The sequence below is a fragment of the Enhydra lutris genome, unplaced genomic scaffold (assembly GCF_002288905.1).
Source record: "Enhydra lutris kenyoni isolate GAN:26980312 unplaced genomic scaffold, ASM228890v2 scaffoldscaffold15, whole genome shotgun sequence".
NCBI classification, from domain to species: domain Eukaryota; kingdom Metazoa; phylum Chordata; class Mammalia; order Carnivora; family Mustelidae; genus Enhydra; species Enhydra lutris.
Window position 1 is genome coordinate 30,911,615 of NW_019154099.1, and position 22,824 is coordinate 30,934,438.

A 22,824-nucleotide genomic window follows, 5' to 3' on the forward strand; every position below is an offset into this window, starting at 1 on the left:
CTCAATATAATATGAACCCTCCCACAGAGCTTCAAGATAACTTTTTAATACATCTTTGGCCAAGCAGTTAGAAGCTTCACCACATCAACTATTAAATTAACATTATACTTCTGTGTTCACACAGAATTTTTAATGCATACTTTTCTGCTTTAATAACAATTAATTCTATGTATTCTATATAAAATGAAGATGTTTTCGTAACCACTCACAGGGACTCTACTTTAAGGTTGCAGTCACATTTTACTCCTCCTCCCCTCCCCCCCACTCCCGCCCTGCCCCAGGGCAACACAGATACATTTTTCACAAAGGTCCTGGGCAAGGACCAATATACAAAGGGATTATTCTGCTGAGCAGCAAACTGCCCCCCATCCTCCTGCCCTCTAACCCCCACTGAAAACTATCAGCATCATCAAGTCCAAAAAATGACTAGTACTGATTAAAGCTAAATGGAAATCACAATGTTTTACAACTCAAGATAGAATCAAGACTTGATTACTGTGATAGCAACTATGTGACAGAAATCTGAAAAAGCCTTCTCTTTGTAAATACCTCAAGAAAGGCTCATGGAACAATACAGTGATGAAACTTCAGCTTTTCCCACAGGATCCACAGTATAATTTAACTCAGTCCCATCAGGTACACTAATAGGTTATCTAAGTCCTGGCTTTCAACTGGGGACAATCCTATCATTCTATGGAAAATCTTTACTAATTAAATTAAATTGATATTGAACTATTCTAGTGGAAAACAATATGTAGCATCTAAGCTATGAATCAGAGATAGATTAATCAGTGGAACAATGTGTAAAACAAACAAAAAGAATGAGAAAAACAAAGAGTTTTATTTCCTAAACTCTACATTGAATGCGAATTTTTAAAAGATCAAGTTCTTTGCATTGGAATTTAAAGTATCTCTGGGTAGCAAGCTCATTTGCTTACTCACATCCCTAAAACCTAAAATTAAGAAAATAATATCTAGCAAGATACAAAATATCCCTGGGGCTCAATTTAACCATATGTAAAGTAAGGAAATTACGGACCAAATGATTTCTAAGGTAATAAACAGACCTACTTCTATGCCTATAGTAGAACCTACAAAGACACACAGTAAAACCAACATTTACATTAGTGTTTTAAAAGTAGATAAAAAGTATTATTTAAAGGTCTTACACCCAACCACTAAAAAGTGCCTGTCAGTGAAAAGTCTGTCTTATCAGTGTGGCCAAAATAATTTTCTTTTTTCTCCTTCTTTTTCATTCTAGTTCAGCCTTTAATATGTGTTTTCACTCCAGCTAGAAAGAAATCTAAATGTTAGTGGCTCCAAACAGGAAGATGGGTATGTCTTTTTCACTGGATTCCTGATATAAGCTAAGTACAGAAACTAGAACAAAGCAAAAAATAATCATCTTCAATTAAGTTTTTCAGCGATGATTTTGGAGGTTTACCAAAAAAAACATGCAGGTCAAGAGGAAGAAATGTCACTACAGATGTGGTCAGACTTCCTTAATAAGGAAGTAGGTACTTTCCTTTGTCCGGACCTGTGGGAGGTCTGGCCTCCAGCAGTATCTCAAGGTAACCAATGCTGTGCTGGCCTCAAGAGTATCTCAAGGTAATCAATGTGTGAAGAATTAAGGTGAACAGAAATAGATTAACAATCCTCTTTGGGGGAAAACCAGATCGAATTTTATGAGTATGTTTCTTTTAGGATGCTCATTTCTGCATCTTCTCAGGATTTGAAATAAATTCCTTATATATACATATGTACCTCCAAATGAGCAAATTCATGTTTATTAATTCAAAATTAAAATTGGGCTTTGATTGAAGGCCACAGCACCGTACTAAGGAATTGCTAACATGGAATAGAGTAGAAACAGGATTTCTGTTTACAATCAACATTCTATATGATCATTTATGATCTTTGATTATACCAGGCATCACATTTTCCCTACTACATAACCATCAGAGTACTGGAATGTTGACATGCACTCAGGAGACAGCCAAAACTGCTTTTTAAAAGGAGTGATATTCAGTTGGAAGAAATTATGAATTTTTATAAGAACATATTTAGACCTCAAATCACCTTGATTCTGAAGTGGTGTCCTGTCTAGTACAACAGGAAAAGAAGGAACGACATTAGCACACAGAGAGATATATGTCCAAAATCAGGATTTAGAATAAAAAGGCATTAGTCATCATTAGTCATCAATAAGGCATACATAAGGCAATAATGAACCATGAGTTATGATAATACTATTTTTATCAGTGAACACAAGAGAACTACATGGAAACAAAACTGTACCACAAAGTACATGAGCAAAAATCTTATTTTCTCACTGAAAAGTCTTATAAGTGAATAGCAATAATGATGATCATTTTACTTTTGACCAATGAACTTCAATATAAATGTTTTTTCACTTACAGGCTTAAAAGCTAAGAAGCAATTATAAGGAGTGACAAAGATGACTGCTGATAGAAAGGATATTTCTGAAAAATAAATATTATATAAATATACTACATCATTACAATTATAGTTTAGTCACTAAACAATGAAATAACATTGAATTTTTTAAAATTAATTCAAAGATAAATCAAAACACGCTATTGCTCTTCCTTAATCATTTCAGTGCTGTGTAGAAAAACCTACTTATCAATAAACCATGATATTAAAAATATCTTGGCTCCTTCTTCTCAGCCTGCTTAAAAACAGTAACCTGACATGTTTTTAATAATTCAGGATAGAGGTCCTAGAGAAAGATGCCTAATCTGAGTTTCAAATTTCAAATTAATAGGCTTTTTAAAAAGTAGTATGGGTAAGCCTATATGTTAACCTGCTCTATGCTTTATTTGACTATGCATATTTAGAAATACAACTAATAAAATATGAGATACTCAAGTGAAAAGAAAATTATAATTTATGGTATTCTGAACAAACTCCCTTTAATATTCTGAATATTTCCAGATACTACAGTATTTTTGTATGCATAATGTTCTCTCTGAAAGTAGTGATGAGAAATGTAGATTCAGAAATCACTGGGTTAAAACCATGCTCTTAACTATCCTTATTCTTAGGAAATATAAGTATTCAGAGGGAAGGGACATGATATATGCAACCTATTCACAAGTGGCTTAGAATGAAGATATATGTATGCATCTACTTACATACATACATACATACATATATTTCCATATACACATTACATTTATATATTTATATATGTAAATGAACAGAAGAAATAATAAAGAAAATGTGGCAATTTTTAAAAGTTGATGATCTAGATAAAACATTTGTAAGAGTTCTCCATAATATTTTTCAGATTTCCTGTAAATCTAAAATTATTTCCAAGTACAAATTGAAAAAACACCCTCTCCAAGACTGTAACTAGTAAATTTATATCCAAGTGACTTACTAGTTGAAATAAACCTATTAGAATTTTGTCCAACAATTTTACTACTGTGGACGTAGTCCTCAATAATGGATAGATATGCACAACTAATAATATATAGGACTACTATTTTTTAAAGATTTTATTTTGTTAAGTAATCTCTATACCCAACATGAAGCTCAAATTTACAACACCAAGATCAAGAATAACACACTCTAAAAACTGAGCCAGCCAGATGCCCCAGCAGTACTCTTTGAATAACCAAAAACTAAGGCACCTGGGTGTCTCAGTCGGCTGTCTGACTCTTGATTTCGGATCAGGTCATGATCTCGGGGTTGTGGTATCAAGCCCCATGTCGGGCTCCGTGGTGGGCATGGCGCTTGCTTTAGGATTCTCTCTGCCCCTCTCCCTCTGCCCCTCCCGCTGCTCAAGCTCTCTCTAAATAAAAAAAAAAAAATAGGGGCGCCTGGGTGGCTCAGTGGGTTAAGCCGCTGCCTTCGGCTCAGGTCATGATCTCAGGGTCCTGGGATCGAATCCTGCATCGGGCTCTCTGCTCAGCAGGGAGCCTGCTTCCCTCTCTCTCTCTCTCTCTCTCTCTGCCTGCCTCTCTGTCTACTTGTGATCTCTGTCAAATAAATAAATAAAATCTTTAAAAAAATAAAATAAATAAATAAATAAATAAAAATAATAAAATAAAATAAACCAAAAACTAGAAACAATCCATATGTCCACTGGCAAAAAACAAACAAATAAATAAATTGTAACATATTAGATGGAATATTATGCAGCAATAAAAAATTAATGAAGTGCACATAAAAATGGGAATGAATCTCAGAAACTAGTGTGCAACGAAAGAAACCAGAATCATTCCGGTTTTTTGTTTGTTTGTTTTTTAAGATTTATTTATTTATTTATTTGACAGACAGAGGTTACAAGTAGGCACAGAGGCAGGCAGAGAGAGAGAGGAGGAAGCAGGCTCCCTGTCGAGCAGAGAGCCCGATGTGGGGCTCGATCCCAGGACCCTGGAATCATGACCTGAGCCGAAGGCAGAGGCTTTAACCCACTGAGCCACCCAGGCGCCCCAGAAGAATTCCGTTTATATAAAGTTCAAAACCAGGCAAATATGAACTATGGTTTTAGCGGTCAGAAGGAGGGGAAGGAATTGGGTGGAAAAAGGGGAGGAACTGTGGGAGTGCTGATAGCATTATTGAAGGAGGGGGGCATGGCAGAATTCACTCTGTGATAATCCAATGAGCTATATTCTCATGACTGGTGTACTTTTCTATGAAAATAAAAATTTTAAGTCTCTTTTTGGCCTGATTCTAGGCTTGTCAAATTATAAAAATAAATAAAAAGTGTACAGAAGTGAAAGAAAAATGTACAAAAATGTGCCCTCTGATTTTTAGACTTTCTCAGAGCCAAGAAAATATACCGAAGTACAGAAAACAGGATTATTTCTAATGATCCTACAAATTTAAAATTTTCCCATGGGGGGTGACTGGGTGGCTCAGTGGGTTAAGCCTCTGCCTTCGGTTCAGGTCATGGTCTTGGGGTCCTAGGATCGAGCCCCGCATCAGGCTCTCTGCTTGGCGGAGAGCCTGTTTCCCCCTCTCTCTCCTGCCTCTCTGCCAACTTGGGATCTCTGCCTGTCAAATAATTAAATAAAATCATTAAAAAAATTAATTTAAAAAATAAATAAAATGAAATTTTCCTACAGGTTTTAATATCACTTCAAGTAAGATAGCTACAAAAAGTGGAAATTTTCAATTTAAAACTAATATATACTTGCCTCTGACTTCAATATCCCTCATTAGAATGAGGTACAGAGGACAAAGAAGTGATAAACAAGAAAAATGCCTACACTTACGCAAAACCACTGAAGATGAATATGTAATACTCTACACTATAAATAATCTAAACACTATAAATAATCTAAGAAAAAGTCACTGTTTTGGTATTCTGCATCCTGTTCACAGCTAAGCTTTGACCTTCTCAATGGCTTTTCCTAATTTTCACTTTCAGGCAGGCTTCTGTTTCCAGAAGAAAACTGGGACTGTCCAGATGCTCAATTGAACTAACAACAATAAGAAAGTGCCCATGGGTTTCACTGAGAGTGTTGTATTCCTATTCATCGGTAGTACTATAGAGATAAGGCAAACTGATATTTTTATATATGTATATTGTTGGTTCTCTCAATTCATGGCATATTCCATATATATTATACTGCTTTTGTAGCCAATTTTGTTTAACTCTTCTCCCATAAGGTTGTTCCTGAAAAACCTCTTATCTATGTTTTTAACATTTATTTTTTAAAGTAATTGCTATACCCAACGTGGGGCTCAAACTCATGACCCCAAGATTTAAGAGTCACACACTCTACTAACTAAGCCAGCCAGGCCCCCCTGTGAAAAAACCCTTAAAATCAGTTCTTCAAGTTAACTTTCTTCGCTAGAAATTCAATGTATGAACGTGACTTTGTGCCAATTCAGAACAAATTCAGATTCAAATTGTTTTAAATCCAATATTAAGTATTTTCTTTCTTGGAGTGAAAACAGTTGGCACACATAGACAGAAGATACTACTCAGAGATAATTCAAGGATTAGTCTAATGTAACCAGTTACTGAAGGTTACCCAGTTAAATGCTAACTTTTGGGATATCTTAAGTCTGAAAAAAATGAGGCCAAAAGAATATCCAAGAAAATCTCAGTGGCACACAGGCTGATTGGTAACAGGCATTCCTCTCCTTGACTGCAAGAAGTGCCAAATATCAAATGACTAGAACACCCAAATGTCTATCAGCAAGAGAGTGGAAAAACTGTGGTGTGTGAAATGGAATACCAGAGATTTAAAAAAAAAAAAAAAAAAAAAAGAATGTGTCAATCTACACGTAAAAACCGGAATGAATATCACAAACTTTTAAGCCAGCAACAGTCAATTCCTTTAAAAGAATTCCCAACTTAATGCACCATTTTCCAGAGGCTGTCAATATCCCACTAATAATTTGGATAATCAGTAACGTTTCATAAATTAAAATTTTTAAAAAAGACAATTTCCCAAAAATCACTCAATCTAGTTTTGTGTAGCTAAAAGCACAAAGAAGATTTAAAAGGCTATTATATTTTCAATATTGGAAATGAACCAAAATCAAATATCTATAAGATTCAAGAAATCCTTTCTGCTCTCTGAAAGTTGACATGAACAGAGTAGTACAGGCATTATGTAATTACACCCAGTTTCAGAGAAGTAAGTCTGTGTCACTGAAAACTCAAAGAAATGCCTAGGATACATTCCATGTATTTAAAAATAAAGATATATTGTATCCACCACTTAAGTACACTTATTTAAATCAGTGGCTTTCCGATTCCATATCATATGCCCAGAGAGGCTAAGAAAAAAAGCACAACTGGGGGAGATTTGCTTAGTCTGTGTTAGCACCAAGGCTTGTTGTAAACAACACAAAGCTGAGACTCTGGAGCATACGGGGTAGAATCACACAGACGGTAGGAAAAGAGATAATTCAAAAAGTAAGATGATCATGTTGTTAAAAGCTTCAAAACACTGGTTTTAAAAGTTTGCTTGATAAAAGTCATCAGAATTAAAACCGACATATTAGAGATGGATTAGAACAAGCACAGCATACAGATGCATCAACGTCACTCCAAATTCATCAGCCACTTTTTAGTAACATATCAGTTTATCACTGCAGAAAACTTTGCTTTGCAAACAGAGGACACTGATCTCACCTGATTTCATTTTCATACTGTGGGGACAGTCTACCTGAATTCTGGTAAAAGCTTTTCAGGAAAGAGGGGGCAGTGAAGGAAGGGGCAGAGAAGGAGGTGTGTAGACTTGGAAGGCTGGAGGAAGAGATACTCTCCTTGGGCATGCGCCGCACTGATGGAAGAATGCTGAGAAAACACAGCAAATTTGTCTCAATTTAGATTTCGACAAAATCTTCATTCACTATGAAAAAGCATATAAACTGGTTCTTACTATCGATTGAAGCTTTCCTTTCAAAGGTCAGGGCTGGAAAGAGGGGAGCATGCAGTTGTCTCTTTCGATGACCATGACCTAGCTCACTCTTCACAAACTGACCTCCTCACCCAGCATGACCAACCAGACGTGTTGGTCTCTGAAAAATTCTTCAAGATTTTAGGACAAACGGTGTTTGTTTTTACATGCAAAAGATACTTCAAGGGAAAAAAGTAGGAAAGCAGAAATAATTACAGGAAACACGTTCCTGTGAAAGATTATCAGTAGTTCAAAGACTTAGCTATTTTAAAGATATAAACCCTTCAAAAAACTTAGGAACAACATGTTTGGTTGTTGAAAGCCATCATAATACCTCTGGCTTAAGAAACATTAATGTCCATGTACTCCCTGCAGCCTGTGGGACTGTGTCCACAGTTTGCCCTGAATCCTTGAACCTCCTCCACTGACTGCTATTTTCAAAAGATTCCTTTCCTAGCAAGTTTTCACAATAGCACAAATAGCATCTTTTCATATTGACAAGAATTATTTGAGCATCTACATTATAAGATGTAAGGAGAAATAGAGAAATCATTTATAATAAGTTTAAAATAATGTTTTAAGTTCTTGATAACATTTCCTGCAAAAAACAGACTTATTGCTTTGTGTAAATATAAATGAGGTGGTCATTTAAAAAAAAAAACCCTTGATAGACACATGAATACTTAATCTTCTTTTAGAAAAGAAACTGAGAAAAATTAATTCTGTTAATCTCTTTTATTTTCATATATCTGAAATATCTATCTTATTTCTAAGTATCAAATCAGTCAAAAAACAACACTGAAGATAAAATAGTATCCTTAAAAGAAATGTGGGTAAATTTGATAACAACTAATTAATTAATATAATTATTATATGTAATTATAACTAATATAATTAATTAAGTAAGTAGTAATAAGTAATCAACAATTCATCTTCCCTTTTACTTAGAGTTCTGGATTTTCCCTCAACTGGGATGACTATCAGATTGTTTCCTGGATCAAACTCTCAGGCAAAGAAGGAAAACAATATTAATTCTAGGATACCGATTGTGATATGTGCAACACAGGAAGAAGCAAAACCATGCTGCAATTCTGGATTTACGCCCTTTATTATATCTTACCAAATGCCAAACAACTCTGTTTAATTATTTCTTAAATACCATATCAGATCATTTCTAATGGACACTTCCTGTCAGTTATGAAATGTGTATTCTTCTTTATAGACATCCTTTTGTTTTAGATAAAATGTTTAATAATTTTCATTTTTGGCTTTAATTCATTATGAAATATAGCTAAATTTCATCACAGGTACGAAGGTAACTTAGGTGATTTTTTTAACCCTTGTACTTTATTATAGGCTAACAGGACGTTCTACCGCTATGCAGGGATTTTCAAATTTGCTGACTCTGTTTCATTAGAGCCACCATCAAAAAGACACTGAGTAACATGTGTTGTCACCAAGTTTTTCTGAGAAAACAATTGCATAATATCTTGTTTTCCCCCATTTTTCTGGGGGGGAAAAAGTGTCTTCATCTGAAATGCTTTAATTCTTCTCTTGGGGTGTACCTTAAATCTTGCCCTGTTTCCTTCAGTAATGAAGGTTTTTTTAATTCAATTCATTTTTCTGGTCTTTCTAAAACCAAAATGTCGACAGCATGAAGTCACAATAAATCTTGACTCCATACTGATCAGAGCAAGTGACAGAAGAATTGTATTTCATCTTCCAGAAAGGAGTTTTGGACTCACCTGCACTGTTCACTGGAGCTCTGCCTCAGAAGAGGGGAGCGGACACCATGAGCTCTCCCATCCTGCAAATTCAGCTTTCTCTTTGTGCTTGAAGGTGGGTGGCTGAACGTGTGTGCCCGTCTTCGAAACTGTGGGGAGTCAGAATCCTCTTCGGGGAACGTTTGCCAAGCCGAGGACAGTGGGGAGGCTGGTGGTGTTCCCGGTGGAGAGTCTCCTGGTGAATAGTCCTGAAAAGCAAGTTGAAGTGAAGTCTTTTTTTCCTACATGGGTCATGACAGACCTGCTTCAACACAGAGTTCAAAAGTGACAGGGTGTCTCTTCTTCATCCTGAGTCATGACAAAACTTTTTTTTTTTTTTTCACTCAATCCATGCTGAAGGCTAATCAGTATCACCACAACCCATTTCTTCTGATAAGCAGCTGTAACCCAGCATCCGTAAAGATAGGCAGAAAGTGAAAGGAATGATAAGACAAGGTATTCTTTCCTCCTAACACTTTGTGGTAAAACGCTATAGCTACTGTACTTTTCTCACTGTTGCCAGAAAGATGAAAAGGCATCATGACCAAAAGAGGGTGGAGTCTGTGTTTACGAATCTACTGATTTCCGTGACATATCGGCTGCATGTTTCCTGTACTGTCAAAACAATATCACAATGCTTGAGCGTCCAAGTTCCATGGCAAAGCCTTCAGGAAAGTAAAATAAAGTCTGTTAAGTATCTTCCCTCACTGTGGATGTTTCTCTCCAATGACATAGTCCCTGAGGTAAAATTTTTTAATAGACATGAAAAACAGGAAATGAATGAAAACTGAGCTACGCCGGAATGCCTCTGATATTGCATGGGGAGACATCATAAATCTCTCAATTTAGACAGGTATGCTGTTTATGCTTTCCAAAACAGGCACCGCTGTAGAAATGTTGAGCTTGATAAACATGGCTTGCGGTTAATAGACTCAGAGCGAGACTGAGTCCTCAATTCTGCCGAAACAAAGTTCAGCAAAAATATTTTAATGTTTTCCATAAGAAAACTGGTTGCATAGACCTCAGGTTACATATTGCGTGATCCAGGAACTCAAACCTACTGAGAACTGTCTATGAGATAAAGAGGAGCCTAATGTGACCGTTAATATGGCGGGGCTGGGGGGGGTGTTAGAAATGGAGGAAAGTAATGTGGAGACAGAACAAACCATAAAAAGATCGCTGTACCAGTGCTGTAATTACAGGGCTTATTTTTCCGTGGCTTTGAATCAACAGTTGCCCAAATACTGACCTCCCAAGCTTACTATCTCCGAACAGTAAAAAGCCTGAGAGAGCTCCAGGAGCCTGGAAGAGGGTGTGTTCTGTCCTAACACTAGTAAGGGGCAGCTGAGCAGAGAGCAACATGATACTTTCCAGAGCCTTTTTATTTAAAACAATAGTATTTTTAATTTAGTTTAGCATCAATTCAATACCTTAAATTTAATTTTAAAGATTTTATTTATTTATTTGACACAGAGAAAGAGATGATTACAAGTAGGCAGAGAGGCAGGCAGAGAGAGAGGGGGAAGCAGGCTCCCTGCTGAGCAGAGAGCCCAATGTGGGACTTGATCCCAGGACCCTGAGACCATGACTTGAGCTGACGGGAGAGGCTTAATCCTCTGAGCCACCCAGGTGCCCACCTTAAATTTAATTTTAATAATAATGAATATTTGTTAAAAGTCGTAGAGGACTCAACACAAAACGAAGGAGTGATATTACCCTATCAGTGTCGGTTTTTGTCAAGCGGCAATTAGTACTAAAAATGAGAACTGAGATGGGATACCTTCTCCGAAGCAAGGCTGTTGGACCGTTCGAAGCTATCCATACTTCCAAGCCGACCTCTCATTCTGTTAGCTCCCTGAATGAAGAGAATAAAATTCAGTTGTTCATATGGTTTAAATTTTTACTTTTAAACTATAAAAGGCAGTCGCCTCCCTAGGTTAGCATTAAATGGATACTTCTGCGGTTCGCTCAAATTTGTCCGCAGTATTCACAGCCATGCCTGCAAGGTAAACAGAATCACACGTTAGCTACTTACACTGCTTCTAAATCAGTCATTAGATAACTAGATACTCAGACCAAGCTTTTTGATGTTACTCTGGTTATAAGGTTAAACATCCTTCATCCATAAGATCAGGAGAACTGCGTAAGATCAGAGAGTACCCCATTTGCTTCATGTCTCATACAGATAAACACAACCATGGAAGGCAGAACACACAAACCACAACCGTTATAAAGAAAATGATTTAATACAGGCAACACAAGCTAGATGGCAAACATCATTGTTCACATTGTAGGATTATAACAAACAGGTTTTTCAAAACTGTGTCATGAAATGCATAGATTTAGTTTCCTTCATTCTTGCATAATGCAAACTACATCAAGAAAGTATTTCTCTCTAGAAGACTACACATCAGTCTGCTTCAATACTGGTTCTTGATTTCCTTTTTATGGTTGTTTGGTATGAATTTCATGGATGATCTGAGAAAGAGGAACCGAAGCGATCATCTCATCTACTATATACTTTACTGTTATTACAACTCCTATCTTGTACAATCTATTTTTCATGTAGTCAAGTATCTCAGCAATCACAAATTTATTACAAAATTCACCCACAGAACTCAGTGTGGTCAAACATCACAGAATCCTTCAACTGCAATTTTTTTTCCTTTTTCGTTGAGTTTCCCATTCTAGAAACTGGTCTTTCTGCCCTACTCTAGATAGGTTGTAATTTAGACTTGCCCAGTATTTTTCTTTACTATCAATCTAGACATCTCCTTTAATACTACCCTATGTCAAAATTTGTGTCTTTGATCCATGTCTTCCTTTTTTATTTTTAAGTTTACTTCCTCATTTTGGTGGAGTATGTACTCCAGGTGCCTTCTCAGAAAGGGAGATTGGGGTATTTTCTCTTTCTGCAATTCCTACCACTCAGCTTTTGGATCTTTAGACTGATTCTTCAAGTTTTTCCTTTGTCCTATTTTCCATTTCTTTGTCATTTTGCTTTACTTTCTGGAAGAGTTTTTCAACTCCTGCATCCCAGACTTCAGTTGAATTTTTCTTTTAACATCTACTACCAGAAAGTTCTACCAGTTCTTTCTTCTTTACCCAATTGACAGTTGATTCAACTGTTCACTCCAGTGACTCTTGTTGTCTCTCAATTGACTAATATTTTAAATTGATGGTATCCCACACCAAGTTTTATAGAAGCAAACTTTATTTTTAGCTATGTATATTAATTATAGTTTTCTATTTCTGGTGGCACCATAAATAACAACTATACAAACAGTAAAATTAATAGCTGCATCAACTATTAGTGAGTTCCTACAGTCTGCTATATACCGTTAAGCATTTTATAATGCATTATCTCATTTAATCCTCACAAAAATTCTATGAGGTAGGTATAGTTACATAGCTCAACTTTACCATTAAGGAGACTGAAATTCTGATAGATCATGCTGCCAACGTTTACACAGCTAGGTAAGGACAGGACAGCAATTTGAACCCAGGATGTTCAGCTTAACAGTGAAGCTCTTGAATCGGTACCCACATCTCCTAGAACCAGAGCTTTGTGAAAAGTGGAATTACTGATAAAACTAAGTAGCCGATGCTGGTAATTTTGCAAATGTCCTAGAACCTGGTCAAGGTTCTTTCCGTTCTCCAGTTTTATGCAGAACAGGAGACAGTTCCAGAATAAACTATATTTGTGGCTGCCTGTTTATCTTAAAAGAGGTTATTTGGTCACAATCAAGTAACGAGTTGGACAGGTATCAAATCCTTGCCGTTATTAGAAAAGCACTTAAGTCACACATTTTACTCATAGTAGTGATTTATCTGTGTGTGTGTATGTGCACAAAGAAAAACAAACTTTAAAATTATCCTCTACCACGGTCATTAATTCACACATTTCAACAAGGAGGACAATAGACAGTAAGTACCTGAGAGAAGCACAAAATGAGGGCTATTTTCCTACGACGCATGGTTCATACTCTAAATATCCCCCATTTGGAAGTACATATCAATAAACCTATTAGTAAAAATTTCCTTCTGGAGAACTCTGACTTCAGAAAAAGCAAGACAAACAAACAGAATACAAGACTGTCTTTTCACCTTTGAGCAGATAGCTTTTTCAATTTAACTATATGATGATTTGGTAATCCCTGTGTCAAGCCTTTTCCCTTGGACCCACTTTTTAATGTCAATGAGCCGAGCTTCTAAGCATTTTAAAAAACATACCCTATTTCATAAACAACCATAGTTAGTTCAATAAACTGTCTTGACATTTAAAAATGGCCTCAATTAGGAGCCACACTCTATGATTGGAGTGTCAATTTTCTACTATGTGACTCAGAAAGAAAGAGATAAACTAACCAGTTTTAGAAGCACACAAACCTCTTTTCTATGTAACCTTTAACACAACATGGGTAGCTGCCAACCTTCCCTTAAGTCCATTCTGTGGCGCATGGCACAAGCATGATCTTGTTAGGTCACATAATTTATGGCACTTGGCAGCACAGTGCGGCACCGGCCGCAGTCTCCGCCTTGACCAAAATAGACGGGCTGTGCCCTTGCTGAGATCACAGGCGCTCAAGGCCAGGAGAGCGGCACTTCAAAGTCAGCCCCGCAGCGTTGTGCAGAACGCCAAGGTACTGAATGGGGATGAGGAGAGTAACACTCTAAGTCCCCTTTGGTCATTGTGTGAAGGACAGAGTTTCCAGAGCTCACCATTGTTCATACCATCTCATATCTACAGTGGGATATTTTCTTAACAGACTGACATGTCATCCTCATGGTAACACGACGTAAGCGCGTTATCAATATACACATCTCACAAATGGGAAAACTGGCAGGAAAGGTAAATAATTTGTCCGAGATCATAAATAGAAAGACTTCATCAATATAAAATCGAGATCATAAATATAAAGCCAGGTCTTAAATTCAGGTCCCCTGACCACCTACTTAAATGGCCTTTCCACTAAAATTCTCACTAAATACTATGGAAGAGAGGGGAGGGAGGGAAGGGAGAAGGGAAGGAGGGAGTGAGAAAGGAAGGAAAGGGAGAGAAAGAAGGAACACATGTAATTTATAAATACTGAAGAAAAAAGGGATAGGAAAGTTTCATGAAATGTTGAGTTCACACACTTCTGATTCATCTCCTAGAATTCTCTTTTCCTCCATTCTGTCTTCTGCTGACAACAGCATTGATAACTGATCATGCTCGCTATAAGGCTTTTGCTAGAATCAGAAGAATTTCAATCATTAAGAGGAATACCCATAAAAGTAATTTGAGTTCTGGCAAAGAAATAAAAATAAGTACACCCTTTATCAGAAGGTACCGTCCTAATGTTCTACTGCACGTAACTTTCTTGATCCTGACCCTTTGGAAGACAACAGGCTTGTTATTTTGCAGACCGTACCTCAATGCGGGTTTGCTGATGTCACCTCATGATTTGGATTTGATTCACGTCCCTGCCCCTTTGGCAAGAATAGCAGAGAAGTTCTGTATTCTCTGTATCAAGTGGCACAAGATTTCAATGTGTCCCATTGCTGAGGACGTTCCATTGGATCACTTGCCTAAGGTGGTGTCTGCCAGCCTTCTCCACTGTAAAGTTACTACTTTCGTCTTTGCAATTAATAAATATTAATTAAATCTAGTAAATATCCTGATCATGATCAAATTTCCAAGGTATGCTTTCATTTTTCATATCAGAGTAAGTCCATCATTTCCTATTTTCCATAACAGGTTACAATCTTTTGCTATCATTTATTTTGATGTTTACCGGTCAACAGTGAGAGCCCTTCAAGGTCTTTATGACATACCGCCATCTTTCTCTGAGCATTCCCTTCCTAGCTACAACACCAGCGTGTTCCGGGCTTATCCTGCACTTTCCCCTGCAGTCCTGGAATCAGACATTTCTCCCAGGATTCTAGTTCCTTCTTGTCGAATGATATACAGAAACCAAAATCTGGGTGTTTGGCTTAATTTAATCTCTAGTATTTGCATAAAAGCTGTTCCCAGTTCCTATCAGTGAACAGAGCCAGGGACCCTATCTCTCTCTCTCTCTCGTTCTCTCTCTCTCTCTCTCTCTCTCACACACACACACACACACACACACGTGTTAATATATATTTTAAAATAAATTAAAATATATTAACGATATTAAAAATAAATTAAAAAGTACATAGACAGATAACCAGAATCACACACTGTTACCTCTGAGTTGAATCCAACAACATAGCATTTATTCTAATTTCTTCCCTCTTCATATTTGCAATTCCCTTTTCCCAGATCCTTAATACAGTTCCATATTTGACCAGTTCCTTGTGTGTAAAATTCTCCACAACTGTCTTCTCACAGATGCTTTTCATCCTACTCGGGTTCCAACCCCTGACCTCGAGGCTGCCATCCACACACACACAATGCCATCCTCACCCTCCTCAAGGACTCTAACTCCTTGTAACAGGCAACTTGAAAGCCTTCTCCCCTCCACTCACGCTGGCTGTGACACCCTGCACTGGGCCATCCTTCTGTAGGATGGGTTTCCTTATTGGCTCTAGCTCTGACTTCCTGAACCCGGTTGCCCTCCTACATGGATATCCTCCTCACCACACTCTGGTTTCCACATGCTGCACTAGGCCGCCCCCTATACAGCACCTCATTAGCCTCTGTATCCCCACTCTGAGCCACTGTGGGTCCCCGACCCTCCAGCTCTAAGACATCTACCTTGCCTGGGCTCATCTAAGAGCTTTAGGACTGAATTATTCAGGAAGAGAAAAATGAAGGGAAGAGAAATCACTTTTGATAGTAAAATAAAACACATAATAAAATAAATGGAATACATAAATTCCTATTAATTAATATTATTTTAGTATTTCCTGTCAGCTCTTAATAATAGCAAAATGAAGCTTACTTTATAACTTTATGTGACAAATGATAATAAGTTCATATAATATTGGACGTCAATATTCTATTTCCCCTTTTTTATACATATGTCTCTACTACTAAATCTCTTCTCAAACTTAGATATTAGAGGCATCAGAATAAATCACAAGATTACTTAAAGTCAATTAACTAAAAAAAAAAAAAACACAAAAAAAATTTTTTAAAAAGTCAGTTAACTACATTAAAGTTATCTTAGTAGTTTGTTGTTGTGGTTTTTTTTTAAAGGAAATTTTCCATGAGTCAGTTGAGAGTGAAGTAAAACAGCTAGCAAACACAGACATTAATATCTAATTCAAAGTGTCTCAGTTTAATCTTACCCTTGAGAAGATATTTTCCAGGGAGCTAGTTAAAGATCTCTTCGCTTTATTTTTCAGAATGTCAAGTTTAAACCTTCCACTGCTTGTTGCATTTTCCGGGATTGTACTATTTGAAATAGTCTATAGAAAGAAAAACAGATAAATTTTAGTTTAGAAACACTCAAGGTTAAATGAGGCTTTAAATATGGGCTTGACGAAGCCATTAAGAAGCACAAGAATTCTTCTGTAGCTCTATTAAGGAGTAATAATTTAGGTTCGACACTGTGAGCATACAGATTATAAGGGCAGGGGTTCACTTTTTAATATTATAAGTAATAAAAAACCACAGAAGATCTTTCCTTTATGCCTTTCTTTCTGCTAATATATTCCTGTTGCATTTAACAAAAATTAAACTTGAGATGTCAATTTTTACTGCTATTCTGATTAACAAGGATAATCATCCTTCTCCAAGCTGCATATTTTATATCCAAATTACCAAGGAAAACACAGAAAATCACTCTCAAAGAACACAGCATCTTCTAGGAAAACTGAATCTTGCTAATACCTCTGTGACAATCCCATTTTCATTTGTGAGTGAGTCATTTATCTTTCAAATCAACAAGTACTCATTGATAGTACAAAGCTGAACGAGAATCTACAATATGTCCACTATACTAGGTTCTCTCTCTGCTTTTTCTGTTGCATTAACAAGCTACTACGTTGGCAGTGCTAGAAAATTTCCAAGAGAGACACTTTATTATTTGTTTGAGAACAGAATATATTCACATTAAACAGTAACACAAAGCAACATGTATCAAATCTGGAAGCATAAAAATTGGTTGCGGGTCTCAGTGGTCAGGAATAAAAAAATAGACAAGATTCTACAGGCAGAAAAAAAATGGGGATAGAGAAGTTCCCAGCACGGGAGATGATGTTAGCAAAACCATGAAGACCAATGCTCATGGGACAGGGAGTCACTGCAGGTATTTGGCTAAAACTAAGCAAAGTAGGTCAAGGTTAACTTGGAAAAGTGAGGCTGGAGATGAAATTTTAAATAGGAAGAAATCGCTGATCAGAATTTATAAGCAGAGGGGGCATCACTGTAAAAGTAATATTTGGGGGGAGATTTATATGAAAGGACTATTCAAAAATCACCTAAAGGAAAGAAAATCAGAAACTGAAAGAAAGATGAGAGAATTCAGCACAGTCCATACAGAAGGCAATAAAAGGTCCACATTAGAATTGGCTAACAGACCTAAGCTACTGATAAAAAGAAATACAACCCCCATTAAGAAAGGAAAGAAAACAATGAATACGGATGTAGAATGGACTGGGCTCAGGTGTGGATAAAGGACTGAGAGGACATTCTTCTCGGGCTTTCAGGCAAAGAACATGACTAAAATAGGGAAATTGTATTGGGTACTTAGCACAGTGCCTGACATAGTAGCTGCTCAGTTAATAAAATAAATGAAAGGAAGAAAGGAATGAGGGAGGGACATAGGGAGGGAAAGAGTTAGACTGAACTTAACTACTAGCAAGAAAACAATTTGTTAAAGTCTCCTGTTCTGGCAAATAATCCAATCAAGAAATGGGCAGAAGACATGAACAGACATTTCTGTAAAGAAGACATCCAGATGGCCAACAGACAAATGAAAAAGTTCTCTATGTCACTCGTTATCAGGGAAGTACAAATCAAAACCACAATGAAATACCACCTCACACCAGTCAGAATGGCTAAAATTAACAAGTCAGGAAACGACAGATGTTGGCAAGGATACAAAGAAAGGGGAGCCCTCCTACACTGTTGGTGGAAAAGTAAGTTGGGGCAACCACTCTGGAAAACAGCATGGAGGTTCCTCAAAAAGTTGAAAATAGAGCTACCCTACGACCCAGCATTTGCTCTACTGGGTATTTACCCTAAAGATACAAATGTAGTGATCCAAAGGGGCACGTGAACCCGAAATGTTTATAGCAGCCATGACCACAATAGCCAAACTATGGAAAGAATCTAGATGTCCATCAACAGATGAATGGATAAAGAAGATATGGTGTGTGTGTATATATATATACACACACACACACATACATACATACATACATACATACACACACAATGGAATACTATGCAGCCATCAAAAGAAAGGAAATATTGCCATTTGCAACAATGTGGATGGAACTAGAGAGTATTATGCTAAGCGAAATAAGTCAATTAGAGAAAGACAACTATCATATGATCTCTCTGATATGAGGAATTTGAGAGGCAGAGTGGGGGCTTATGGGGGGTAGGGAAGGAAAAGATGAAACAAGATGGGATCAGGAGGGAGACAAACCATAAGAGAGTCTTAATCTCACAAGACAAACTGAGAGTTGCTGGGGGGTGAGGGAGTAGGGAGAAGGTGGCTGGATTATAGACACTGGGGAGGGTATATGCTATGGTGAGTGCTGTGAAATGTGTAAGCCTGATGATTCACAAACCTATACCCCTGGGGCAAATAATACATTATATGTTAATAAAAATAATTTAAAAAAAAAAGACCACATCCCCACATTTTCAATAAATCAGCCAACTTTACTATACATTAAAAAAAAAAAAAAAGTATCCTATTCTGGGATCTTTAGTGCCCTCCATCACCAAGAAGATGCATATTCCTGCTCACACGCTGCTTTGGGCATCTAGTCAACATCACTATCACCACCAGGGACTAAAATCAGCAAATCCATTAACAGATTTCAGTCTTTACATTTCTTGACCTTCCTGTGTCACCGGACATGTCTTGAAGTTCTAACTTGAACTTTTCCCCTACCTTGGTCACCCACCATAGCAAATCTTTTCCAGTCTCTTTCTACCCTATCATCCTCTTTTAGTCTTTTTTGCTGGTACCATTTTAATTCACTTTTTGCGTGAAATGCAAGGGTTCCTCAGTACCTCCACTTTGACTTCAAATCTATGCCAAATATCCATATTTACATCAACTCAAATATCTCTGTGAGCACCAAGTCCATTTTTCTAATTAAATCCCAAACACATTTCCTTTTTCCTTTTTTGGTGGGGGGGGGGGGGGGAGAGAGAGAGAGCACACACGGATGGGGGGTAGGGCACAAGGAGAGGGAGAGAGAAAATCTTAAGCAGGATCTATGTCCAGCACAGAGCCTGATGCGGGGCTCGATCTCACCACCCTGAGATCATGACCTGACCTGAAATCAAGAGTCAGACACTTAACTGCCTGAGCCACCCAGGCGCCCCTCAAACACACTTCTAACCCTTAACTCCTATTTCTTATTTCTACCCCTTGTCCCACACTTGTTTTCTTACTGTATTTCCAGCTCAATTTCATCCACTTCCCCCACATCTGACACTCTTAAGTGTCTCCCTGCAATCCCCTTTCCCTTCCTTGACACATGTTCCCGGGTCACACACAAAGTCCCGATGATCATGCCTCCAAATAGCTCGCCTCATTCCCTTCCCCACATCTCCTGTAGTGCTCTAGCTCAGCTTCTCTCCAAGACAAAATAAATTTTTAAAGACAGAATCACTCAGTCTATTTATGTACCAGTGTGCTGTCTGTCTGGGGCATACTTGTATCATTATACCAATCCCACCATATTTCCATATTTTATTTTATTTGATTACATGTTGATTTCTCCTCCTCAACAATTCGATGGCTGAAAAGAGCGGTCATTATTCAACATCATTGCCTAGTGCAGAGTATGCAACTTGATAAAAGTTTGTGCAATAATTACGTGAATCACTTCTTACATATTCTATTACAAAATTCGCCTGATTTGGAAATGTGACTTCAGCCCTATCACTATCAACCCCTCACCCATCAACCTGTCCCACAAATCAGCCATCACTATGACAACAGTATTATCTTTTTTTTTTTTAAGATTTTATTTATTTATTTGTCAGAGAGAGAGAAGGAGAGAGATTACAAGCAAGGGGAGCACCAGAGGGAGAAGCAGGCTCCCCACTAAGCATGGAGCCCGATGTGGGACTCAATCCCAGGACTCTGGGATCATGACCTGAGCTGAAGGCAGATGCTCAACAGACTGAGCCACTCAGGTGCCCCAGAATTATCTCCTTAAATTACAAATCTGATCTCATGCTCTTACCTTCAATGACAAAGTCAGCCTTAGCACTTAAAGTTCTTCATCATCTCGCCACTGCCTATCCTCCCAGCCAGTATTTCCCCATCAATCCCAAGGGCATCCTAAAACCCCAGTAAGTATTCTGAAGGCCTGCATGGAGTATGTTCTGGTCAGTTACTGCATAACTTTGTGCTCAATGTCCCTTTCTTAAAAAACACTTCCTGGACTTTTTCCATTAACAAACTATCTTCCCTAAAACTTTGGTCCCCTGTATCCCCATCAAAAAATTTCTTCCTCTTGAATTCTTGAATTCTTCCCTCCATCCTTACTCTGTATTCTGACCCTAAAGCAAACACATAGCTACTTTTGAGCTCACTGCACATTCTTTTAAGAAGCCCAACTGTTGCCTCTGTTCTACGTGTCCATTTATTGATTTGCATTATTCCCCTTCCCAATATTTGAGCTCTTCCCTGGAGGACTCATTCATCTCTTTTTGGTTCACCATTATCACACAGCTTGGCTCAAAGAAGGTTCTCTCAAGGAGCTGGTTCGATTAATACAATTCAGGAATCACTAAAGAAAGTGATATGTGACTTCTTCTGAATAGACTGAAATACAGACTAACCTGACTGCGTGTTACTGAGAAGTAACTATGTCATCATCGCCTTACAAGGCTGTTGTTGGTGTCTTGCGTTATCTAGATGCAGCTGGAAACACATTCTCAACCACGTGCATAAAAATTCCAGACCTTCGTTTGTCTCTAAAATGGCTATTTCCAATACTACTGCTTCTTTGGGTGTTTGCTATTTACCCTTCAAGGTTCTATAAACTTGTAATGAAATAAAATGTTTGTATGAATTTGAAATAAAATGGATCAATATAACCAAAAAAGCATATTCATTCTAAATCATGAACATTTGTTATTACCGTTTTTATACCAAGAACCCATTTTTTTTTTTCACATTTGAAAACCCATCATTATTTTATCTCAATGTTAAAACCTCCTATAAAACTCCAAAGATGCTGAAAAATAAATCTGGCTGATAGAAGTTTGGCCCTAAAGGTGAGAACACAAAGAAAAGAAACTCCTTTCACCTCTTCTGTGATACTTGGACCAAATATATCAACACGACAGAAGTAGGTCAAGGGGGAAAAAAAAGCATCTCCTCACCGATGGGCCTTCTCCAATGTGAATGTGTGTCTTCTGCTTGGCTTCACACAGCTGCCTCAGATGTAAAATCACAAGTTCATTCTCCTCCTGGTCGCTGATGGGCTTCATTTTCTGTCCAACAGACAAACCAAGAGCATACGATGCAACACAGCTTGTCTCATTTTATTGTGTTCCCACTTGGTTTTATGTGTCTGGCAGACAGACATAAACAAAGCTAAGTGTTTCACTGCTCTCAGAAGCAAGAGTAGCAGTGGTATTCTAGTTACTATCACATATAGCGCAATAGGATATTTATCTTTAGCTTCAGAGAGAGGAGTGAAAAAAAAAAAAACTATAAAAACAGAATCCAATTCTCGTTTCTTATATCTTATTTGGGAGAATATAAATCACGTTACCTGAACTCGCTCAAAGATGTCCGCTTGCTCGTTATCTGTCAGTGATGAGAGATGCCTCTGTATGACCAGCTTGGCTCTCGGAGGGTAGAGACCTACGGAAAATGATGGGGATAAGTATTAAACAGAGAGTAACTGCAGAAATCAAAATGCATATATCATGCATGACAGCTTGTTCCTTTGCCAGCAGGCTCTTCTCAAGGAGAGGTGTTCCAGGAGGAGACCTTGTAGACCTTGGAACACACCTTGAAACACTACCACGAAATGATGAAGGCTAGATGAAACTCTTACACGTCAGTTATCATGAAGTCAGAATTATTAACCAGAAGTTTCTAAAGGATACCAAATCACCACCATAACCAGATGCCCTTTAGTATACGAACAAACACAGACACCATAGAAACTCATCGGTGAATACTAACATTGCCCAAAATGTCTAAGCTTAAATACCAATTTAATATTAATAATATTAAAAGGCAGAGCCACAGCATAAACAGGCATCTCTCCTCCTCGTGCAGGTCTTGTTCCATGGTAACAAAATTTCAGGAATAGCGATAGTACCTAGTAACATAATTAGTGCTATTATTGCACCATGAAATCGTTACCTCTTTCGAGCATATTATTTTTGTATCTTTCACACTCTTACACATAATTTATATCAACTCCTTGGGCAAAAACATTTCCCATGAAAACAGTTTTGGTTTTATAATTTATTTTTTCATTTTTTTTTTAAATTCATTTGAAAGAGAGACAAAGAGAGCACAAGCAGGGGGAGAGGT

At 37.5% G+C, this 22,824-nt stretch overlaps 1 protein-coding gene across 5 annotated transcripts in view; it reads right to left on the bottom strand.

Moving 5' to 3' along the window:
- Positions 1–22,824, bottom strand: part of LOC111146968 (TBC1 domain family member 4) — a 187,544-nt gene that overhangs the window by 30,652 nt on the left and 134,068 nt on the right. For 2 of the 5 annotated variants that reach the window (XM_022502747.1, XM_022502749.1), the window contains exons 6-12: positions 22,049–22,140; positions 21,654–21,764; positions 16,415–16,534; positions 10,938–11,012; positions 9,140–9,366; positions 7,127–7,291; positions 2,080–2,103 (exon numbers count right to left, since the gene is read on the bottom strand). In XM_022502747.1, the coding sequence (XP_022358455.1) occupies positions 2,080–2,103; positions 7,127–7,291; positions 9,140–9,366; positions 10,938–11,012; positions 16,415–16,534; positions 21,654–21,764; positions 22,049–22,140 (814 nt within the window). The remainder of the gene's footprint in view (positions 1–2,079; positions 2,104–7,126; positions 7,292–9,139; positions 9,367–10,937; positions 11,013–16,414; positions 16,535–21,653; positions 21,765–22,048; positions 22,141–22,824) is intronic. The other 3 variants (XM_022502750.1, XM_022502751.1, XM_022502748.1) reach the window with 2 other exon arrangements.